This window comes from Emydura macquarii, unplaced genomic scaffold, assembly GCF_026122565.2.
Source record: "Emydura macquarii macquarii isolate MOO-44397 ecotype Brisbane River unplaced genomic scaffold, CSIRO-AGI_Emac_v2 contig_1876, whole genome shotgun sequence".
Classification (NCBI taxonomy): Eukaryota; Metazoa; Chordata; order Testudines; family Chelidae; genus Emydura; species Emydura macquarii.
Window position 1 is genome coordinate 16,600,686 of NW_027132013.1, and position 18,723 is coordinate 16,619,408.

An 18,723-nucleotide genomic window follows, 5' to 3' on the forward strand; every position below is an offset into this window, starting at 1 on the left:
CCAAGGGTCACACACTGAATCAGTGGCAGAGCTAGGAATAGACCTCAATAATCCTGACTCCCAGCTCCCTGTGCTCAGCAAGATTTCTTTTGCATATTCCCCTTGAGAAACAGGAGTCTAAGCAGCCATGTATGGTAAGACTTGAGATTTATGATGTATCATCTCTCCAGGAATTGGCCCTCTTGTTCATGAGGATTCTTGTTTGTCTTTCTATCTCCTCCATCTGTTTGTTTGGTTTTTTTCCATCTCTATCCTTTGTGAGTATTGATTGGCTTGTCTGGGAGTAAGCCTAACCACATGTGTGTGCAGGAATCATTTATTTTATTAGAGTCATTGCCTGTGATGTTATTCATTCTTATAGGAAGAGCTGCACTAACAAACTGCTTTCAATAACTTTTTTTGGTGCTTTTGCTTTTGCCTTTGTAATATTACGTTTTGTTTCATAGATGACCATTTAGAAACTTATTGCTGTTGCGATCTAATGACTTGAGAATTGAACTTGATATACTTTTTGTGGGGTGGGGTTTAGTTCAGTTCTTTATCTACTGATGATTCCATCCCATGTTTCCCCTTGACCGTCATGAGTTCACTAATTTATTCAAACCTTTGTCTACCCACTGTTGCTCCTTCTATAATATTTTCTTAAATCTGTCCTGACTTCTCCATCCCTCCCACCTGACTCACCTCTCATTTTAACTGCAATAAACTACTCTCTTGCCTCCATATTTTATGTGGATCCCCAACCAAGTCTGTTCAAAATGCTGCTGTTCAAATCATTTTCCTTTCCCACCTTTCTGACCATACCACTCCTCTCTTTGAATCACTTCACTGGCTGTCTCTCGCCACCACGTCATGTCACCTTGATGTGTTTGAATGTATTTGAATAATACTGTCAGTGTCCATTTAAGATTGGAAGTTCACTGGGACACAGGCTGTCTTCTTCCATGTTTGGTCTGCATTGAACACGTTGGACAGTTGATACAGAATAATAATAATAAAGGAAGGATTTCTAGTTTTGGCTTTCTCATTGGCTCACTGTGTGATCAGGACATGTTGCTTAAAGACCTTGTACTCCAATTTCTCCACCTGCAAGAAGGCAATATTGTTATTTATTAAATGTATTGTAGTAGTGCCAGGGAACCAAGGATCAGAGCCCCTTTGCATTAGGGACCGAGGGTAGAATTTTCTAAATCATCTAAATACCATTTTCAAAAGTGACTTCAGCACTTAGAAGTCTAGGCCCCACTGATTTTCAATAAGATTTAGGCTCCTAGGTGTCTAAGTCACTCTGAAAAGTAGGACTTAGGTGCTTTTGAAATTTTTATCCTCTACATAAAGCAACAAAGAATACAATCTAGGAGTCAGACAGGGCACAACAGGTGGACAAAACAGAGTGGGGACACAAAAGAGATTGGGACTGGCTGGGCAAGGAGACTAGGACAGGGAGGCAGGGAAGGAAGTGAGGAGGGGCTTGGGAGCCAGTGAGAGATGTGGGGAGACTGATTTCAGAAGAGGAGCTGGAAGGAAAAGGAAAACTGAGACTGGTTGAATTAGGAGACTAGGACTGGGAACCAGTGGGGCAGGAGTGAGGAAGTGCTGGGAAAAGCAAGACAGATCTGATGAGGCATCAGAATGCAGAGGGAGAACTGGAATTGCTGGTCAAACTGACTGGGACAAGGTGCCAAGTCGAGGGGACACTGAGGGAAGGGAAACTGAGACTGGAAGCCACTGGGGATAGGGAATGTAGATATGGGGGTTACTGGAAGTTGGGGGAGACAGCTCAGGTAAGGAGACAGGGGAGGGGTACAGAAAATGGCTAGGTAAGGACACCGGGGCAGGATTTGGGGGATGAAGGGACATTATACGGGTCTAATGTTGCAAAGGGAACCTTAATTCTGACATTTCCTAACTTCTGAGTGCATGACTTTGCTATCTTAATACTGTTCTTTCAACTTAAGCTATGTGTACATGACAGGAACTATTGCTGTGTGTATATTACAGGAGCTATTGTGGCATAGCTATGCTGTTATAATCCTGTAGTGAAGATGCATCCTACAGCAACGGAAAGGGCTTTTCTGTCACTGTAGGAACTCCACCTCCCTGAGCAACAATAGGTAGGTCAATGGAAGCATTTTCCATCAACCTAGCCGCGTATACACCAGAGGTTAGGTCGGCATAGCCAGGGCGCTCAGGGGTGTGGATTGTTCACACCCCTGAGCACCAGAGGTTAGGTTGGCATAGCCAGGGCGCTCAGGGGTGTGGATTGTTCACACCCCTGAGCACCAGAGGTTAGGTTGGCATAGCCAGGGCGCTCAGGGATGTGGATTGTTCATGCCCCTGAGCACCATAGCTATGTCACCTAATTTTTAAGTGTAGACCAGGCCAGCGGTGTGTAATATAGTACATACATTCTTCTTTGAATAGTGGCTCTACGGGTACGCCACGTCCAAATGCTTGCATGCCTCTTGAGCCCTTGATTGGATATTTTCTGTTAGCAGTGTCTGTTCAGCCCATGCATGCTCCCTATACCTCCTCATCCTGAAGACAGTGGCTACATAGAGATGCACAGGCAAACTGCCCTCAGTTCTTTCTCAGCTTCCTCAGCCTGAGACGAACCTTTAGCATGTCCGCCTTGAGCACACCTCATCTTTCTCACATACATTTTTCCTACAGTTGTTTGTTTTGTATTAGTTAGTTGTTAGTGAAAGTGATAGTGACAGTGATAGTTAGTTAGTTCGAGATAAATAGTGAGAGGATTGTTTTGTTCCTCTCCTTCCCCTTTGGGAGCCTTATTCTTCTGGCAGGGCATGCCTGGCTTGCCAGTCTTAAATGCTGCCTCTCGTGCTGAGAGGCTATACCTCTTAGCAATCCAGGGCAAAGAACAACAGGGAGATTAAACTCAGACTGTTAATGATGGAATGCTCCCTTCAACCAGCTTCTGAATCAGGTCAGGAGACTCCCACCCCTTCCCATACATCTGTCTCCGGACAGATCCAACATCCCTTGAACTTCAGCACAGGCTTCTCCTAAGAAAGGGCAGACTTTGGAGGCTTCAGGCAAGATTTCCAAAAAGAGGAGCATGGACTCTCTTCTTAAGGAGCCAGCTCCAAAAAAGCCCAGGTCCCCTGCAAGATCTATAGTTTCCAAAGCCTCAGACTCTTGGCTCAGTACTGTTGAGTCGAAGGACCCTCCTCTGATACTGGTACTGGTACTCTGATACTGTATGTGACAAAAGATTGGTGAAAAACATTACTACAAAACACCATGGTACAATGGAACTTATCAGGGTTGAATTTAATCAAATAACAGTAATTTCTGTTTAAAAACTACCAGTGAACAGTTTGGCTGGCCAACCAGATTTCCACTGCCAGAAAAACTATGCCTTGTCATAAGTTACTTTAGTCAGACCACCTTATGGGGAGATCCCAATAATGTGGAAGAAGTGGATAGTAACAAGCAACTTGCACTACAACTTCAAAGACACATGCACCTTCCAAAGCATATGATGGAACAAGGTGTACAATTCCAACTTAGCCTTTATCACTTCTGAAAATGTAGGCAATTTCAGAAGGGAGGCTGTGGCAGCAATCCCAAGATTTCAGCATAGACCAGTGCAGGTGACAATAGAGGCTGCAATACAACCTAGGAAAACAAAGTACCTACTGAAATTCAACTTAAAAAAGGCTGACTGAGAAGGGTTTAACTTTGAATTGGATGAATCCATCTATAATATTACTCTGACACAAGCACTATGGAGAATTTGTCTCCCTGGTGTGGAAGACTGCCCAAAAGCACATCCTTAGGGGATCCTGGATGTTATATGTACCTGCATTTTCAGAATAGAGAAGCCAACAACTTAAGAGATATTCTGAACTGTTTGACCAGGATACGTTTGGTGAAGAAATAACTGGGCTCAAGGAAATGCTTTTTAAAGAGATTGAGAAGAAGCAATGCAATCGCTGGAGAAAGCTGATTGAACAACAAATCTGTGCCCTAATAGCAAAAAAGCATGGATCACCATTCGCAAACAGAACCCTGATCGACAACAACCACAGCTCATCACTGCAGTCTCTCCCAGCCATGTTGTGTACCAATTCATCCTAATGGTAAACCAACCCATGAAACAAGTGAAGCAGCAACTTTTCTCACTCTTTAAAGATAGCAAAATCTACAGTGAGCAGCTTAACACTGAGGAGCTGACAGGAGCCATGAAAATGCTGAAATGTTAAAAGCCAGGTGGACTCAATGGTATATCTAATCAACTGTAGCCACACTTTGGGATGAGAGAACAGAAGTGGCTGCTTGACTTCTTTAACTCTTGCATGGAGACAACGCAGATACCCAGGCAGTGGAGACAGGCCAAAGTGGTTGCACTCCTCAAAAGGCCACTACCTCTGCAAAGAGTTGTCACCCCATAGACTCACTCAGCTCAATCTACAAGCTAAGTAAATGGATGATAATGGGTAGAATAGTGCCAGTAGTGGAAGGGCAGGTGACTCATGACCAAGCTGGTTTCCACCTAGGACATTCATACTGTGGCCAAGTTGCAAACCCTAACTCAATGTATCGAAGATGGCTTCGAAACCTGTAAAATTACAGAGGCTGTTTGTTGATCTGTTGTCTGCTCATAACACTGTGAACTATTGTGCACTTCTACTGAAACTGGCAAGAATTTTGAGAAATAGCATGATGGTCACTTCTCTGCTTCAGAATTGATGTTTCCTTATAAAGATGGATGGTCAGAAAAGTTGATGGCATACTCAGCAGAATGGATTGTCCCAAGGTTTAGTGCTATCTCCCTGGCTGTTTAATGTTTACACAGATGACTAAACAGAATTCTCCGATGTGCAAAGATTCATTTATGCAGATGATTGTTGCATCGCCATCCAGTAGGAAAGATTTGAGGCACTGAGCACATTTTAACTGGCTTCTTGAGTGCACTTGAAAATACTATCACACATGGTTCCTGAATGCCAACCCTAACAAGTCACAGATGTGCACCTTTCACCTGAAACGCCACCAGGCCAAACAGAAACTCCAGATATTATGAGACGGTACAATCCTTGAGCACTATGAACAGCCAGTGTACTTTGGGGTCTCATTAAACCGAAAGCTGACATTCAAAGAGCACATCAAGAAGCTGAAAAAGAAAGTGAACTCCAGGAATTGTGTACTCCAGAAACTAGCCAACACAAAATGGAGAGCTGACCCCAAAACACTCTGAGGAACCAGTCTTGTCCTCTCTTACTCAACTGTGGGGCACTGTGTCCCGCTGTTGTCTTGCTTGAGCCATGCACTAAAAACTGATGCCGAACTCATTCAATCCTGTAGGATCATCAAAGGGCCTTTAAAACTGACTCCCACACTGTTGCTATACTACCTTGCAGGGACTGCACTACCATAAGTGAGGTGGGAGGCTGTCAGTAAAAAGGAGAGGAAAAAAAGGCATGTGATTCAAGACATCCACTGCATGGACACATTCCATCATCCAAGAGGCTGACATCCAAAAAGAGCTTTGCCTCTGAAAATCTCTTACCCCAAAATGCCACTGTGGAAAAGCTACAAAGTAACAAAATGGAGGGAAATGTCGATGAGCTTGCAGAACCTGGTTCCTTCAAAACAACTCCCCCCCTCCCCCAGGCACTGACTTCAAACGAAAACAATGGCATAGTCTAAATCAAGTGAGAGACGGGGTGGCAAAAGACTGGTGACAATAAGACCAAATGGAAGCTGAGGAAGGACCCCAAAAGTGCCTAGGCAAATACTTGAACGTTAACTGATGCAGTGCCCTGTCAATCTGCTTTTCTCCCAATGCACTGTTTGAGGTAACTGACAGCATCATGTCTTGGCTGAGGTTTTGGAGTGACAAGATACGATGATGATGACCTCCCTCCCAAATCAGCATAGTTGTCCAATTGTGGAGGATGCAAGGATCTTGCACTCCTTTTAAGGGCATATCAGCAATGACACTCCCCATACACACTGAGGGACTCAGGGAAGTAGAATTAATGTCAGAATATCTTATAGGGCGATATGCCTCCATACCTCGCAGTGCAGGTCTGTGTCTTAAAGTCACACTCGAGATTTTTGTAATTTTAAGGATGAAGGACTATGGTTCTGTGATTAGTCCAATATACCATGCCGCTTCATTCTTTATTCATAGGCCCAGATCATACCCTCAGGTAGGAAAAATGCAGGACGAGATTGTGGAGCAAAAAATCTCTGTGAGCATCCCCTTTTGTGATCCTTCCACTTCATCCCATCAGGAGATTGATGTTCGCTGCCTCTCTGCAGAAAAGGCTGCAGGGCCTTCTCTCCAAACTTGTACATCTTCGAGGATATGCTGGAGACTAGGACAACCTGGGCAAAGGCCCTATGCCTCTGCACTGGGTCTGGTCACCAGCTCCCTGACAGAGTGGCACCATTAGGGTAATTCTACCAAGGACTCCCCTTAGTTGTGGAAGTTCCCAGGACCCCCAGGAAGGCCACATGGAAAAGATAACACAGCGGAGGCGTCACAGAGCCTATCAAGTGCCCCCTCCTGACTACCCAATAGGCCTGCTGAATGGGGAATTCAAGTATTTGTATTCTAAAACCCACAGGGACTCTGGTGCTGGGTAAGGATCTGGCAGCATACAGTACACTCTGTCTTCTCATACCTTGGAAACAGCCCCACTCCCTCCTTAAACATGCTCCCTTTATGGAGAGGAGTGGGAAGTGGCTGGCATAGAGCTGGCTGTGCTGCCTCTATGCCATTCAAGAATTCCCCTCTCTCAGGGGGAATCCTTGGTTGCTCCTTTAAGACACCTTTCCGATTGCGCTGGGGCAGCACAAAAAATCTGGGGCTAAGAATCTGGCCTTGGAAGCTGTGTTGTGATCCTGAGAAAAATGTATCTCACACCTCTGCTCCGCGCCTCCCCCCTACCCCCGCAATAACAACTGCTGCTTTAATTGTTTCATTCCAGCCTCAGGATTTGCATTTCTATAATGTATCATGTCCCTGTGTATTGGCATTAAAGCAGCAGGTAAACCCCAGCAAGGGACAGAAGATGCAAGCAGCAAGAAAGAAAAAAAGTCTGTTGAATTATTTGATGCAAAATCAACTTGGTTGTTTTCCTCACTCTTTTACTGGGCTCTGAAACAGCTGAAAAAACAACTCTTCTAAATCTACTCTTAAGTGAAATTCTGGCATGCGGATTGTCTGTCTCAGACATTTGGCACAATCAGAGGAAAGATTTGTTTTGCTTAGCGCTGGTTTTATTAGTACATGCATCTAATTGAACCTTCGAAAATAATCACTTCCCTGTTGAATGACATTGCCAGTTCAATGGGTTTCCTTCTCAGTTCTCAGCTATACTCTTCCATGCAAATGTCATTGTCAGTAATGCAGTTAGAGATTTCTGTTGGGAATTCATGGCTAACAAAACAGACAGATTTTTCTGAGGTTATTTCAGAAGATATAACTGTAATGGTGGGAGCTAGACTCATTTGGGAAATCTACTACGTTTGGTGGTTTATCCGTGCATTTTAGACAAAAAAATCCCCTCCAAAATACATTCTGGAGTGGTTTTAGTAGTTAAAAAATAGTTTTGCCATTCATTAAAAATCTCTTGTGTTATGTATGCATGTCTGTCATTTGTAAACTTCCCCTTCCTTCCAGTCACCCCTCAGTCACTGACTACAAAAGATTAGATGGGGTAAATCCACACACACCCAAAAAAAAAGAGAATCTGTTCCTGATCAAAAGGACAAAGCATTTCTTTTCAAGGAAATAAAAACAACTAAGAAAACTTAGCATAAAGGGGGAGGGTGGGTAGGTTAAAGCAACCTAAGGGGAAGCCTAACATGAAACTTTCTGTCCTTCCACTGGAATGTGCTACAATAATATTTACTCCAGCTCTTCAGAAAAAAAGCAAATGCTGTCAAAACCCTGCTATTCTATGGCATCTACTGGGCCAGCACATTAATACCGATATGTTATGTTATGTTATGTTATTCAAGAAGACATTCAGAGGAATGAGATGCTATTTACAAAGTCGTTTTTTGGTTTCAAAGCCGTAATACTGTACAGCAAGTATGATGTGTTTAGTTGTCTTGAAGGCAAAAGGATGATCTGTTCTGTGAGGCATCAACTGTCAATTTAACTGATTTGTCTGGCCAAAATATAATGCAAGATAGGAACATTAACAGTTCCTTTAGCTTTTCCAGTGTTTGAGGGTAACTCACTTTCTGTAGCCATTCAGGCCCAAATTTTTAAAGGAATTGAAGCATTGCTTGACTAAGTGTTGAAACACCGAACTGACTTAAGAGCTTAAATTTCATTTTCAGAAATGATTCAAGCACTTAAGAGTCTAAGTCCCACTGACTTTCAAAGAGACTGAGGGCTTCTCTACATGGAGCAACAATATGCACTATGAGTGTGAGATTTCTAAAGCACTCTAACATATTGGTCAGTGTAGACATTCACCAGCAGGGTCTATATGGACTAATTAATGCATAACGCATTCGTGCTCTTTAGAAATCACACTCTGGAGTCCACATTGCCGCACCATGTAGACAAGACCTTAGGCTCCTAAGTCAGTTAGGCGTTGCAATGCTGAGCAGAGCAAGACCTAAATACCTTTTAAAAATTTGGGCCTCTTTTTGGAGTAGCTCTTTTGGTGGGGTAGTTTCTATGGATATTTCTGGCAGGAATTTGGAAAAGCACATGATCATTGCTAGGAATCTCTCTCATTCTTGTTTATTTTGAGGTCCTAGTATTTTCAAGGAAGTCTCTAGCTTTATCTGGTTTTGGTTAATACATTTTTCAAATATTGTAGCTCTAATGTTGCTATATTGCATTTTCTTTTATTAAATTTTGAACCTTTTTTTCATGCCACAGTCAGAACTTCTTTAGACAAATTTCATGTTCTTCTCTGGCTTGGCCCCAAACCAGGATGTCAGTATCAGTGGAATCTCCAGACTGCCCTCTTGTGGAATACTTTTTGTATACATAGAGGTGCTAAAAGATAGCTCTGGGAAACTGTATCTGCCACATGATGTGGTGCATGTAGTATACCTAGAACTATGCTTATCCAGGGCCCCCACATTGGGGGGCGGGGGGGGGAAGGGTACACCTTACTGGGGCCTGGAGGCCCTGGGGGGCCTGGCCCAGGCTGCAACCCCCATGGGATGTATGGGAGGGGGGCCCGTGTAACAAGTTGGTACTGGGCCCGAAAAAATTATGCTTGGGCCCTGTGCTCATCCATGGGTGTGTCCCAAAATCCACTGGATATATCCAAAGCACTGAAGTGTTTAGTTTCACTTAGTCTGCTACTTACTTCTTTCACATTTGGGAGCTGAAAATGAGCTCACCCTTTGCAGCCTTGTTCAGTTCCTTGGCATCCAGGCATATTCTTGAGGTCTTGTTTTGTTTTCCAATAGTGCTGTTGGATTTATTGAACCAGTTGCTTCACTGTTTCTTTTTTTGTTAAGCTGCACTGAGCCACTTTAGCCGGCCACTATTAGATAGTCCTAATGTAGAGGGATCCTACAGTGGAATAGAGTGACCAGAGCAGCTCCTACCCCACTCCTCCCTTCCAGGCTACCAGAATAGCAGGTATAGTTAGGCAAAAGGGGGCAGAATTGGGATATCTCTGGACATTGTCAATCCCCAATTGCTGTAATGGATGCTTGGAGATTTTGGCAGCTGACATAAATTAGAGCGGCTTTCAGACTGCTCTAATTTATGCCATAGATTTGCCTGGTGCCAGGACAACTCCTGGACTGATGAATGCAAAAGTAGGCTTAAAACCACCTTTGCATCTGTTTTGTCTACAGCTAAAGCCAGAATTCCTCAGCCATTGCTGAGAATCTAGGCCTCAAGTGCTTTACTTCCATTAGGGTTCAGTTTCTCGAAGCAAATGAGGGTCAGAGTAAACTGGGGTTTCATCATTGTTTGAACAGAAATGAAGTATTACCCTTAAGGCAACTAATTTAATCAAATACTTAATTTACTTCTCCTAGTTTATGGTTTTCATTAATATCTTTATACTTCTGTAGTGAAATCTTAATTCTTCACAAACTTTAGTCCCTTTTACAGGCTGAAGTTCCATAGCCATAATCAAAATAATCTCACAGACTCCATACTTGTTATCCCAACTATTAGTGATTTAGCATCACTATATTTACTTAATTTTACCTTTGGTAGCAGATTTATTCCTGATTTTCTTTGTTTTCTGGTAGCACACTGGCATGGGCTCTGGTATCAAGTTTAATTGTACTGAAGTGTCCATTCAGTTCACTGTCCATTCACCATTTTCCTTGATATTGTCATGAGTTTATATAGCTCTGCAGTTACACAACAATTTCTGTAATTCATTTCTTCTGCAAAGCCCACAAACAGTAACCTGTGTTAATAAGAATGCATTCACAAATTAAACAAAACTCTGTAAGACACCTTTTTTCTCTTGTTGTTAGGTCTCCCAACACCTTTTGTGTCAGGATTGTGCTGTCTATCTTCTCTTATTTTATGTAATCTAATCACATCTATCTAGTTACTAACGATCGTCATCATTACAATATCTGAGCTCCTAGTTGGTACGTTGTAATCTCCTTGTGGCAGGAGCCATGTTTTCTTCCGTGGCTTGTATAGCACCTATCACACCTTGTTGGTAAATAATAATCATTACAAATCTATCTAGAGTAAATCTGTGACACTGAAATGAAAAGAAATGAAACAAAGATTTGACGGTTCATGCCAAGTAAGGGCTTTGGCATGACTTTGATTCCAACTTCTACCACCATCCAACTCTACCATTTCTTTTCAAAGGTAACTATTGTATAGTGAATAACCAGCTTATGCTATTATGGTCCACTCCAGAAGCGTATGAATAATTGAAAGTAGAAAGAGCCAATGCAGCTTCACTTATTTTATTTATTTAATTTGTTTATTAAAATATCCTAGCTACAAATTAAATATCTTTGATCTCTGTTTATTATTGTTTCACCCATCTTGAAATGTGTACTCTTGAGGTGATACCTTGGCTGAAATGAAGTCAATGGGAGTTTTGCCACTGACTTCTATGGGGTCAAGTTTTCATCCTTGATGCATTGATTAAGTAGACTGAGCAGTTTGTGTAGCTTAACTCATGTCGTTGCTTTTGCATCCTCTTCAGAAATACTGTTGTGTAACTTCCTACCCCAAACTCTTCTCATTGAATCACCTCAATTAGCATTATACATCACTCACCAGAAGGACACTAGAGCGCCTATTTTTTTCATCATGCCCAGCGGGACACCAGTGCCTAAATAACGCTGCAGGATATCAGGACTGTGGACATGTACACCTACAGAGGAACACAGGGTTTGTGTAGTAGTTTTTCTCCAAGAAACCAAACAAATGACTGGCGAAAGCCCTCCTTTATATTAGAGAGGGGTACAAATTTCAGATCTGGATCTGGATTTTGAACGCTCAGAATTTGAGGCTGTGCAAATTCTTGATTTTGTTTTAGCCTGTTATAAAGTTAGGCGGCATATGCAGAATTTGGATTTTGATTCAGGTTCAGATTACAAAACCCCTCAGATTTTGGGTGGGAATAACTAAAGCTGGAGCAATGTCTATAGTTTAATGTTACTGGGCATTTCTAAGGCACATTTTCTTCATTAGATCTGTCTGCTCAAATTAGATCTGTCTGCCCTGAACCTTTGTTGTATTGGAAACCTTATCTGGCTGGCCACAACCCTTGAGCTGGCCACCTGAACATTCTGTCTCTGGTGAGAGAAATAGGTGCTAGCTACAACCATTCCGGAGCAAGGTAGAAATGGGAAGCCGTTTACACACAAAATTCTAACTTCTGGCAACTAGCAAATTTCCCTCTTCCTCCTCTTACTCCATCATCCTGCAAATCCTTAATCACCTGAGGGATATCAAGGAGATTTCTGGTTTGGGTGATCCCAGTCCACTTGGGTCCTGTGTATATGAGATAGGCAGGGAGGGTTATACTCCCCACCTCACTTCAGGGATATGGAATGCTTTGTGCTGTCCCAAACTTGGGGGATAGAGATGGTGTTATTCTGTATTCCTGTCCTGGTGTTTGAATAGGTACATATCTAAATATCTGCATATAAATCAGGAGCACTGTGCAAAACTATGTTCATATAAAATTTAAGACTTCATTTTTTTTAAAATGAAATCTAGCCTTTCTGGTTGGAAAGATAACCTTTAAAATAAGACTGTGCAGGCCTGTCTTTCTGAATCTGCAGAGATATAAAATGAAACAAAAGCTTTTACTGGCATGAATTGCCTCCATTCTTCTGAATGGAATGTTAAATCTGAACCCAAATTAAAACAATTTATGGCAAATTTTTCAAAGCAGACTTGTGGTGTACCTATGAAAGTGTGCATACATATGCAGATTTACACCTACTAATGCACATACCAATACTGTGCATGAAAGTGTGGTAATTGAACACACAAATGCTGATTTGGATGTCTATCCATTTGTGCATGCAATTGTGGTTAATGTGCACGCAAACATAGATTAGCAGTTGTGCTACCTATTTTGCACAGAGTACCGATAATTTGACCTTAAAAGTCAGATTTCTAAACTACTTCACTGTAGGTCTGTTTAACAGAAACATCCTACAGTTCTGGGGGAGACTACAGGAGAGCATCGCTATAGTCTTTTGTCTCAGTCTGACCACAGACAAGCATGGTAAGAACAAATATGGTGGCACTTCTTTTTTCTTCTTTCTTTCTGTGGCTTCTCTCCCTCCACACGTTCAAATGAGAAATACTGGAACATCCAGATGAAGGATGTGGGGGAGGTACAGGAAAGGGAGCACTGATACTGTCAGGATACATTGCAGACATGATCTGTGACACACTTCTTTCTCCAGCAGCGTATTACAGTAAGAGCAATATTAATGTGCAGGAGAGGAAAGTGATTGCATTGCAGTTTTCCTGCATGGGGCAGGTCACAAAGGTTACACTGTATCCTGAGATGGCTTTGCTAGCTTCACATGGCTCAAGCAACACATTGACACCGGTGATTGACCCTACATTCTTTGGCTGTACGTGCTGTATTTGTGTGTCTGCCTTTATTTCGTACCTTACTAGTGCGGGTAAATTGCAGGGCCAACAAATATTCCATATAAATTCTGAAAACCGTATGATTGCATCTAGTTAAGGAGTTGGGGAAAATGTGGGTGTCATAATGGTTAGGTTTAAAAACCAGAGGCAAGGATGGTGGTTTTTTGCTGGCTTTATCAGAATAGGAGTAGAGTGGATCACGAGAAATCTGAATATGCTCTGTGTGCTTACATATAAGACAAACAGAGCATATCTACTGTATAGAACTCCTTGACTTTTACTGTGCCATGCAGCACTGTGACTCTAAGAGCACCCCTGTGCCAGATGGCAAGGGACTCCCCAGTATGTGGCAGTGAGTTTCAGATGGTCTGACCATCCCAGTGTACCTCAACTCACTGTTGTCATAATCTGTATCTAAAGTAGGTCATGTAAGGTATCATATGCAAACTGGTGACACATTGGGGATTAATTTAATTGTGAAATGTATGTATTAACACTATATGAGAAATTATGGGTACTCGCTAATATTATGCTTTAAAGTCTGTGACCAAACAGAGGGAAACAAGTTTTCCCCCAGACAGGACGGAAGGAAACTATCATCTCCAGTAAAATTAAACAAGGTGTGACCAAAAACAATGAAAGCCCCATTTACATATACAAATCAGCAGAGGGATGGAAAGGCCACAGGAAGGGAACACCAGGATGCGATCATCCTGAGTCTGGGGACAGTACAGTGAGTTTGGGAAGATCTAAGGAGAGAGAAGAAGCCATCTTGGAATCCATCAAAGGACAGACACAAGGGGCAAGAGCTCTTGCAAGCTGAGAAAGATGGGTCCTTCATCCAAAGGGGTTGAAGTCCCTGGGAACTGAATATATGTGAGAAACCTGCTTAGGCAAAGATCTTTCACCTAGAAAGCACAGGGAAACTAAACTAGCACCTTGTACTTATGAAGGTCCTGACTCAGAGAAAGTCAGCCATCACTGGAGATAAAAAGATTAAGAAATCTACCTTGAACCAAGACTTTAGTTTGTTGAGTCTTAGCCACTAGAAAACATATTTTATTTTTATTTGCTTGTAACCATTTTGTCTTTATTCTTTGCACTTGAACTCACTGAAAACCTATTTCTTTTTGTTAGTTGTTTTACTTTTTAAATCAACCCAATGCTGTGTTTGAACTGAAGTGATTATTAACACCTATTAAAGTAATAAATTGTGCTGATATCTCTTTAGAGGAGCAACTAACCTTATTTACTTCTCTGGACACTTCAGGGCAGATATTTTTGGGAGAATTCAGGACAGGGTGTGTGTTGGGGGTACTCTGCAAGTAGTAACCAAGACTGGTGGAGACCAAAGTGGGGCTATTGTGTTGTAGGCAGGCTTCTGGGGTCAGAGCATTGAACCATGGTTGCTCAACACACAGACACTCAGTGCATACTTGTATGCTGGCTGGGAGCATCCTCAGACATGGAGCTATATCTGCAGAGCATTTTAAGGTATTCAGGGTTATGGGACAAATGGTGATACCACCCCTGTCTGGTTTTAATTGCACCCCAAATTGTGACAAACATTTGTTGGAAGGTTGTTTGTTGTGTGATTCTTTAGCAAAATCCACTCCTTGCTGCAAAATTGTGCTTCAGACTATGAGCCTTCATTGCTGATATTGTTAAACTCCTAACCCTTGTGTTTATGAAGAAACCATCTGAACATGTATGAGTATAAAATGATGCAGTCTTGTCTGCCCAAGTTTGCAGTCAAATCTCAAATAATAGTTCTGAGAGGGGTGAACTTCCCTCATTTATCCATGGAATGTTGACTTTGAAGCCTGGCGGTATAAAAATGGTTAAATATTTCACTGCTGGTCATTTCAGCAAAAACATTCAGCTAAAGTGCTTATCCAGCAACCCCCAACTTAGTTAACTTAAAGTTAAATCCATGCTCAAGTGTTTTGCTGAATTGGGTCCTGACTTTCAGAAGTATTCAGCACCCACAACTCCAGTTGAAGTCAATGGGAGCTGTAGGTGCTCTACACCTCTGCACATCAGGCCATTACTGTATAAACTTTAATACACGTGCAGATTTGAAGGGATAACTCTGCACCTGGCTGTGTTATTTACTAGGACAGAGAAATGGCAGAGCTTTTTGCACATACTGGGGCAGAGAGAGCTGTGGGGTTTCATAACACACATGGCTTCAGCACTTTAATCCCTAAGAAAAATGGTCCTAAAACATGTTGCTAGGAGGGCCTTATAGTTGTTGCTAAAAGGAATTTATATATAAAAAATATACAAAGTAGTCAGACTGGTATAATAGACACCTGGCATGACATCACTGCATTTAAAGCACTTTTAAAGGGATCGGACTAGACCGTGCTTTGGATCAGCAGCCTTGTTAAATGGGGCCCTTTGAGCTGTGGGGTTGGAAACACTGCTCTGAAAATCGAAGTCTGGGAAACTGATTTACAGTTTCTTTCCTTTATTGGGAGGAAGAAAAGCAGTGAGTGTTCAAGTGTTTACTAACAACTGTCAATGTCAACTTCCTCTGCATTGTCCATGCAATAGTCACTGGTTCAGGGTTTGGGCTGATCACCCTCCAGGCAGTGTTTGCTAAAGTTGGCCTTGGAATGGCATGTTTCAGAGAGATGATGGACATCTTTCTTTCCTTTTGTGTGTGTGTGTGTGTGTGTGTGGTGTATGTTGTAAGTCAGTGATCCTCAACCAGTGGTAAAAAAACCCAATGGTACATGAGGCTTTGGTGACTGGTACTTTAGACTACACCTCTCTAGGTTAATGATAAGCCTGTCTCTTGGGTATCAGAACTCTGCCACAACCCATCTCCTCTTCAACAGTTTGTGGTCAAACCTGTAGTGGAGCTAAGGCTGCTCTAAGGTTAAGTTAAGGCTGCTCTAAGGGGTTTGGAGCATCCTAGACATGATTGCAGATTAAAGCACACACAGCTGAATACTAGGCTGAATTCAAGTGCTCTGAAACTTTCAATGGCACAAAGCATCTGCAGTCTTCCCACTGTCAGGGGACACACAGCAGGACAGCACAGCCTTAAAGGTGAGAGGCATTGGAATGGAGTAGAGAGTAGCCATTGGAATGGAATAGTAGCATTGGAATGGAATAGAGAGTAGCCAGGGTGGCGAAGGATGTGCATCTGTGGAGCCCCCAGTGGAGATGTCCTTACTCGGAAATCCCTCCAGGAAGGCCAGGCACTGGTACTGCCGACAACCTTCACTCAGCTGAATCCCTCTGGGTGCAGCTGGGTGCACCAGCAAGAGCGATCATGAAATTTGACCAGGGTTAACAAACATTTGTTTCTCATAAGCATCTTTGTTACGTAGAACTGAAGGGAGATAATCAATAGCCATTTTATAATCCCTCTGTAGTATACCATACCTTTTATTTTAACTCATGGTAGTAGCTCCAGAAAAGTAAACCCACAAAGATTAGTCCACAAACTTGAGTTGTAATCAATACATTTTAAGGATTTATTGTTGTTGTTCTGCAGGTCCTGGTTGCTAAATCCCCCATTGCTCCATTCTCGGCTTTCTTCTACACCATTGAAAATTCTGGTCTGGTTCTTCAAGGTAAGACCACAAAGGAGATTTTGTTTGACCAATGAGGGTTTTAAGTAGACTGATGGCAGATAATACTGTGATTGTTTAAAATGGTGCCGTTGATAACTAATTAAAAGAATGTATTGGAGCAAGCTGGCTGACAAACACAATCCCGCTGCTCCTTTCCTTTTATTGTCTTGAATTATATTGTATTGTGTTGCTGCCTATTTCCACATATCTGAGAGCAAATGATCCATGAATAATTAATCAGGTCTCCCAGTTTTCATGCAAGGTAAAACCAAATTATTCTGGTAGCATTTCTCCAGTAGATAGACTTTTCATGGAGAAACTTACATGTCTTGAAATATGAGAAAAATATGCAATATTATATTGTCCCCTCTTAGCCAGTAGACTGAGACCAATAAAGCCACAGGAAAGCATTATGACTACCCTGTTTTATGTGTGTCTTGTTCTGATCACCTTAATGTGAAGATCATCTGGCCATAAATACACCTATGATTCTGTATATTATGGAGTGGTATACTCATTTGTTGATATATAAACCCTCAGCTCACCATATTGAATCCACTTTTTGCTGAACTGATCTTAGTTGTTTTCCACCAATTTTCCTAACTGTTCCAGTTTACCAGACTAAGCTCTTAAGGTGGACCCACCAGTGCATGCCCCTGCCATGTGATCTGACCTGCTAATATTGTTAAAAATCTCAGTCTCACAATTCCTCAGTCTTCAGTGACTGGGAAACCGCTGGCCTATCTGATCCTATGAAACACTGTAAACTTGGCATTTAACTAAATATCAAAAACCCGCAATGCCAGATCTAATGCTGTGGTTAGCTATGGCTAGATTCTGCTAGGATAGGTTTGGATCTGTGTCAACTTAGATTATAAACTCTTTGGAGCAGGGACTGTCTTTTTCTTCTATGTTTGTGCAGCGCCTAGCATGGTGGGTCCTGGGCCATGACTAGGGCTCTGAAGTTCTACCATAATACAAATAATATTAACAATATGCAGTGGTCAAAGAAAAAGAAAGAGAAAAAGGATACTCAGATGATTTTCAGTGCAATGTATCCATTTTTGTTTCAGCTTGAATCAGTTGTGTGCTTGGTTGAGGAGTCCACTAGATAGTGTCTAAACAACTGGACAGGGTATCCAATGCATTCTTACTTATGCTGGAAGCTTAATCTGCCTCAGTTGGTATCAGTAACATAAACAGGCTACAGAAGCCAGGGACGATTTTCTTTACTTTAAGTGGAGTAGGCTGTTTGGGGTAAGTATGGATATTTTTAGACCCAGTCCAGAGCAAAAGAAAGGACTATTTTCTGTCAGTCCCAAACATCTTCATAGTTCTGGAGGATAATTCTAACTATAATTAGCAAAGTGGACCCTCTCCTGATGTATCTATCCCCAGACACTAACACTGAAAATCCTTCCTTCCCAAAGGTCTCTTATGTCAGAAACTGGAAGTGTTTGTCTGGTGAATATTTTTGTTTGTTTGAGTCCACTTTCCTCAGTCAGGAATACAGAATCCACGTTAATTGTATCTTACCCGCTCAGAGAAACAAATTGGTCTGGTCGTTTACCATTCTTGTGGAGTAGGAGCCTGGATCTAATAGCTGGCTTTTAGACTGAACTGTTGTAGGGATATGGTAGTTGCTTTTCGCCCTTTATCCTTTGTCTCCAGGTGTACAATATTAAGGCACTTTTTTTTGTTGTTGAAAGAATGATAAAAGATAACCCCAGATTAGTCTAAACAAATCCTTTGTCATACATTCTTTGCACATCTAAAAAGCAGTTTCAAACTCTTATTTGTTTTAGCCACATATTAGTTTTTGACCAGGTCGTTATAATTTCAAATCCTTTTTTGTTTGTTAGCCATTTTCCCTTTCTTGTTGCTGCGGAAAGTTGATTTGAATTAAAGATAGGGATAAAACTAGGGTCCTGTTTTCCCTGGTAATTTGCTACTAGCTATTACATTTAGTAGTTAACTTCCTAACCAGAGACCAGACTCCAGCTCAATCTGTGTCTGTGCTTTTACATAACCCACCTCTGCTCTTCTCGGTTCAGTTTAATG

At 41.9% G+C, this 18,723-nt stretch overlaps 1 protein-coding gene across 4 annotated transcripts in view; it reads left to right on the top strand.

Moving 5' to 3' along the window:
• The window catches only part of RAD51B (RAD51 paralog B), a 574,968-nt gene that overhangs the window by 399,506 nt on the left and 156,739 nt on the right, over positions 1-18,723 (top strand). For 3 of the 4 annotated variants that reach the window (XM_067557794.1, XM_067557795.1, XM_067557792.1), the window contains exon 10: positions 16,584-16,662. The exons of the other annotated variant lie outside the window; for it this stretch is intronic. In XM_067557794.1, coding sequence (XP_067413895.1) covers positions 16,584-16,662 — 79 coding nt within the window. The remainder of the gene's footprint in view (positions 1-16,583; positions 16,663-18,723) is intronic. 4 annotated transcript variants of the gene reach the window in all.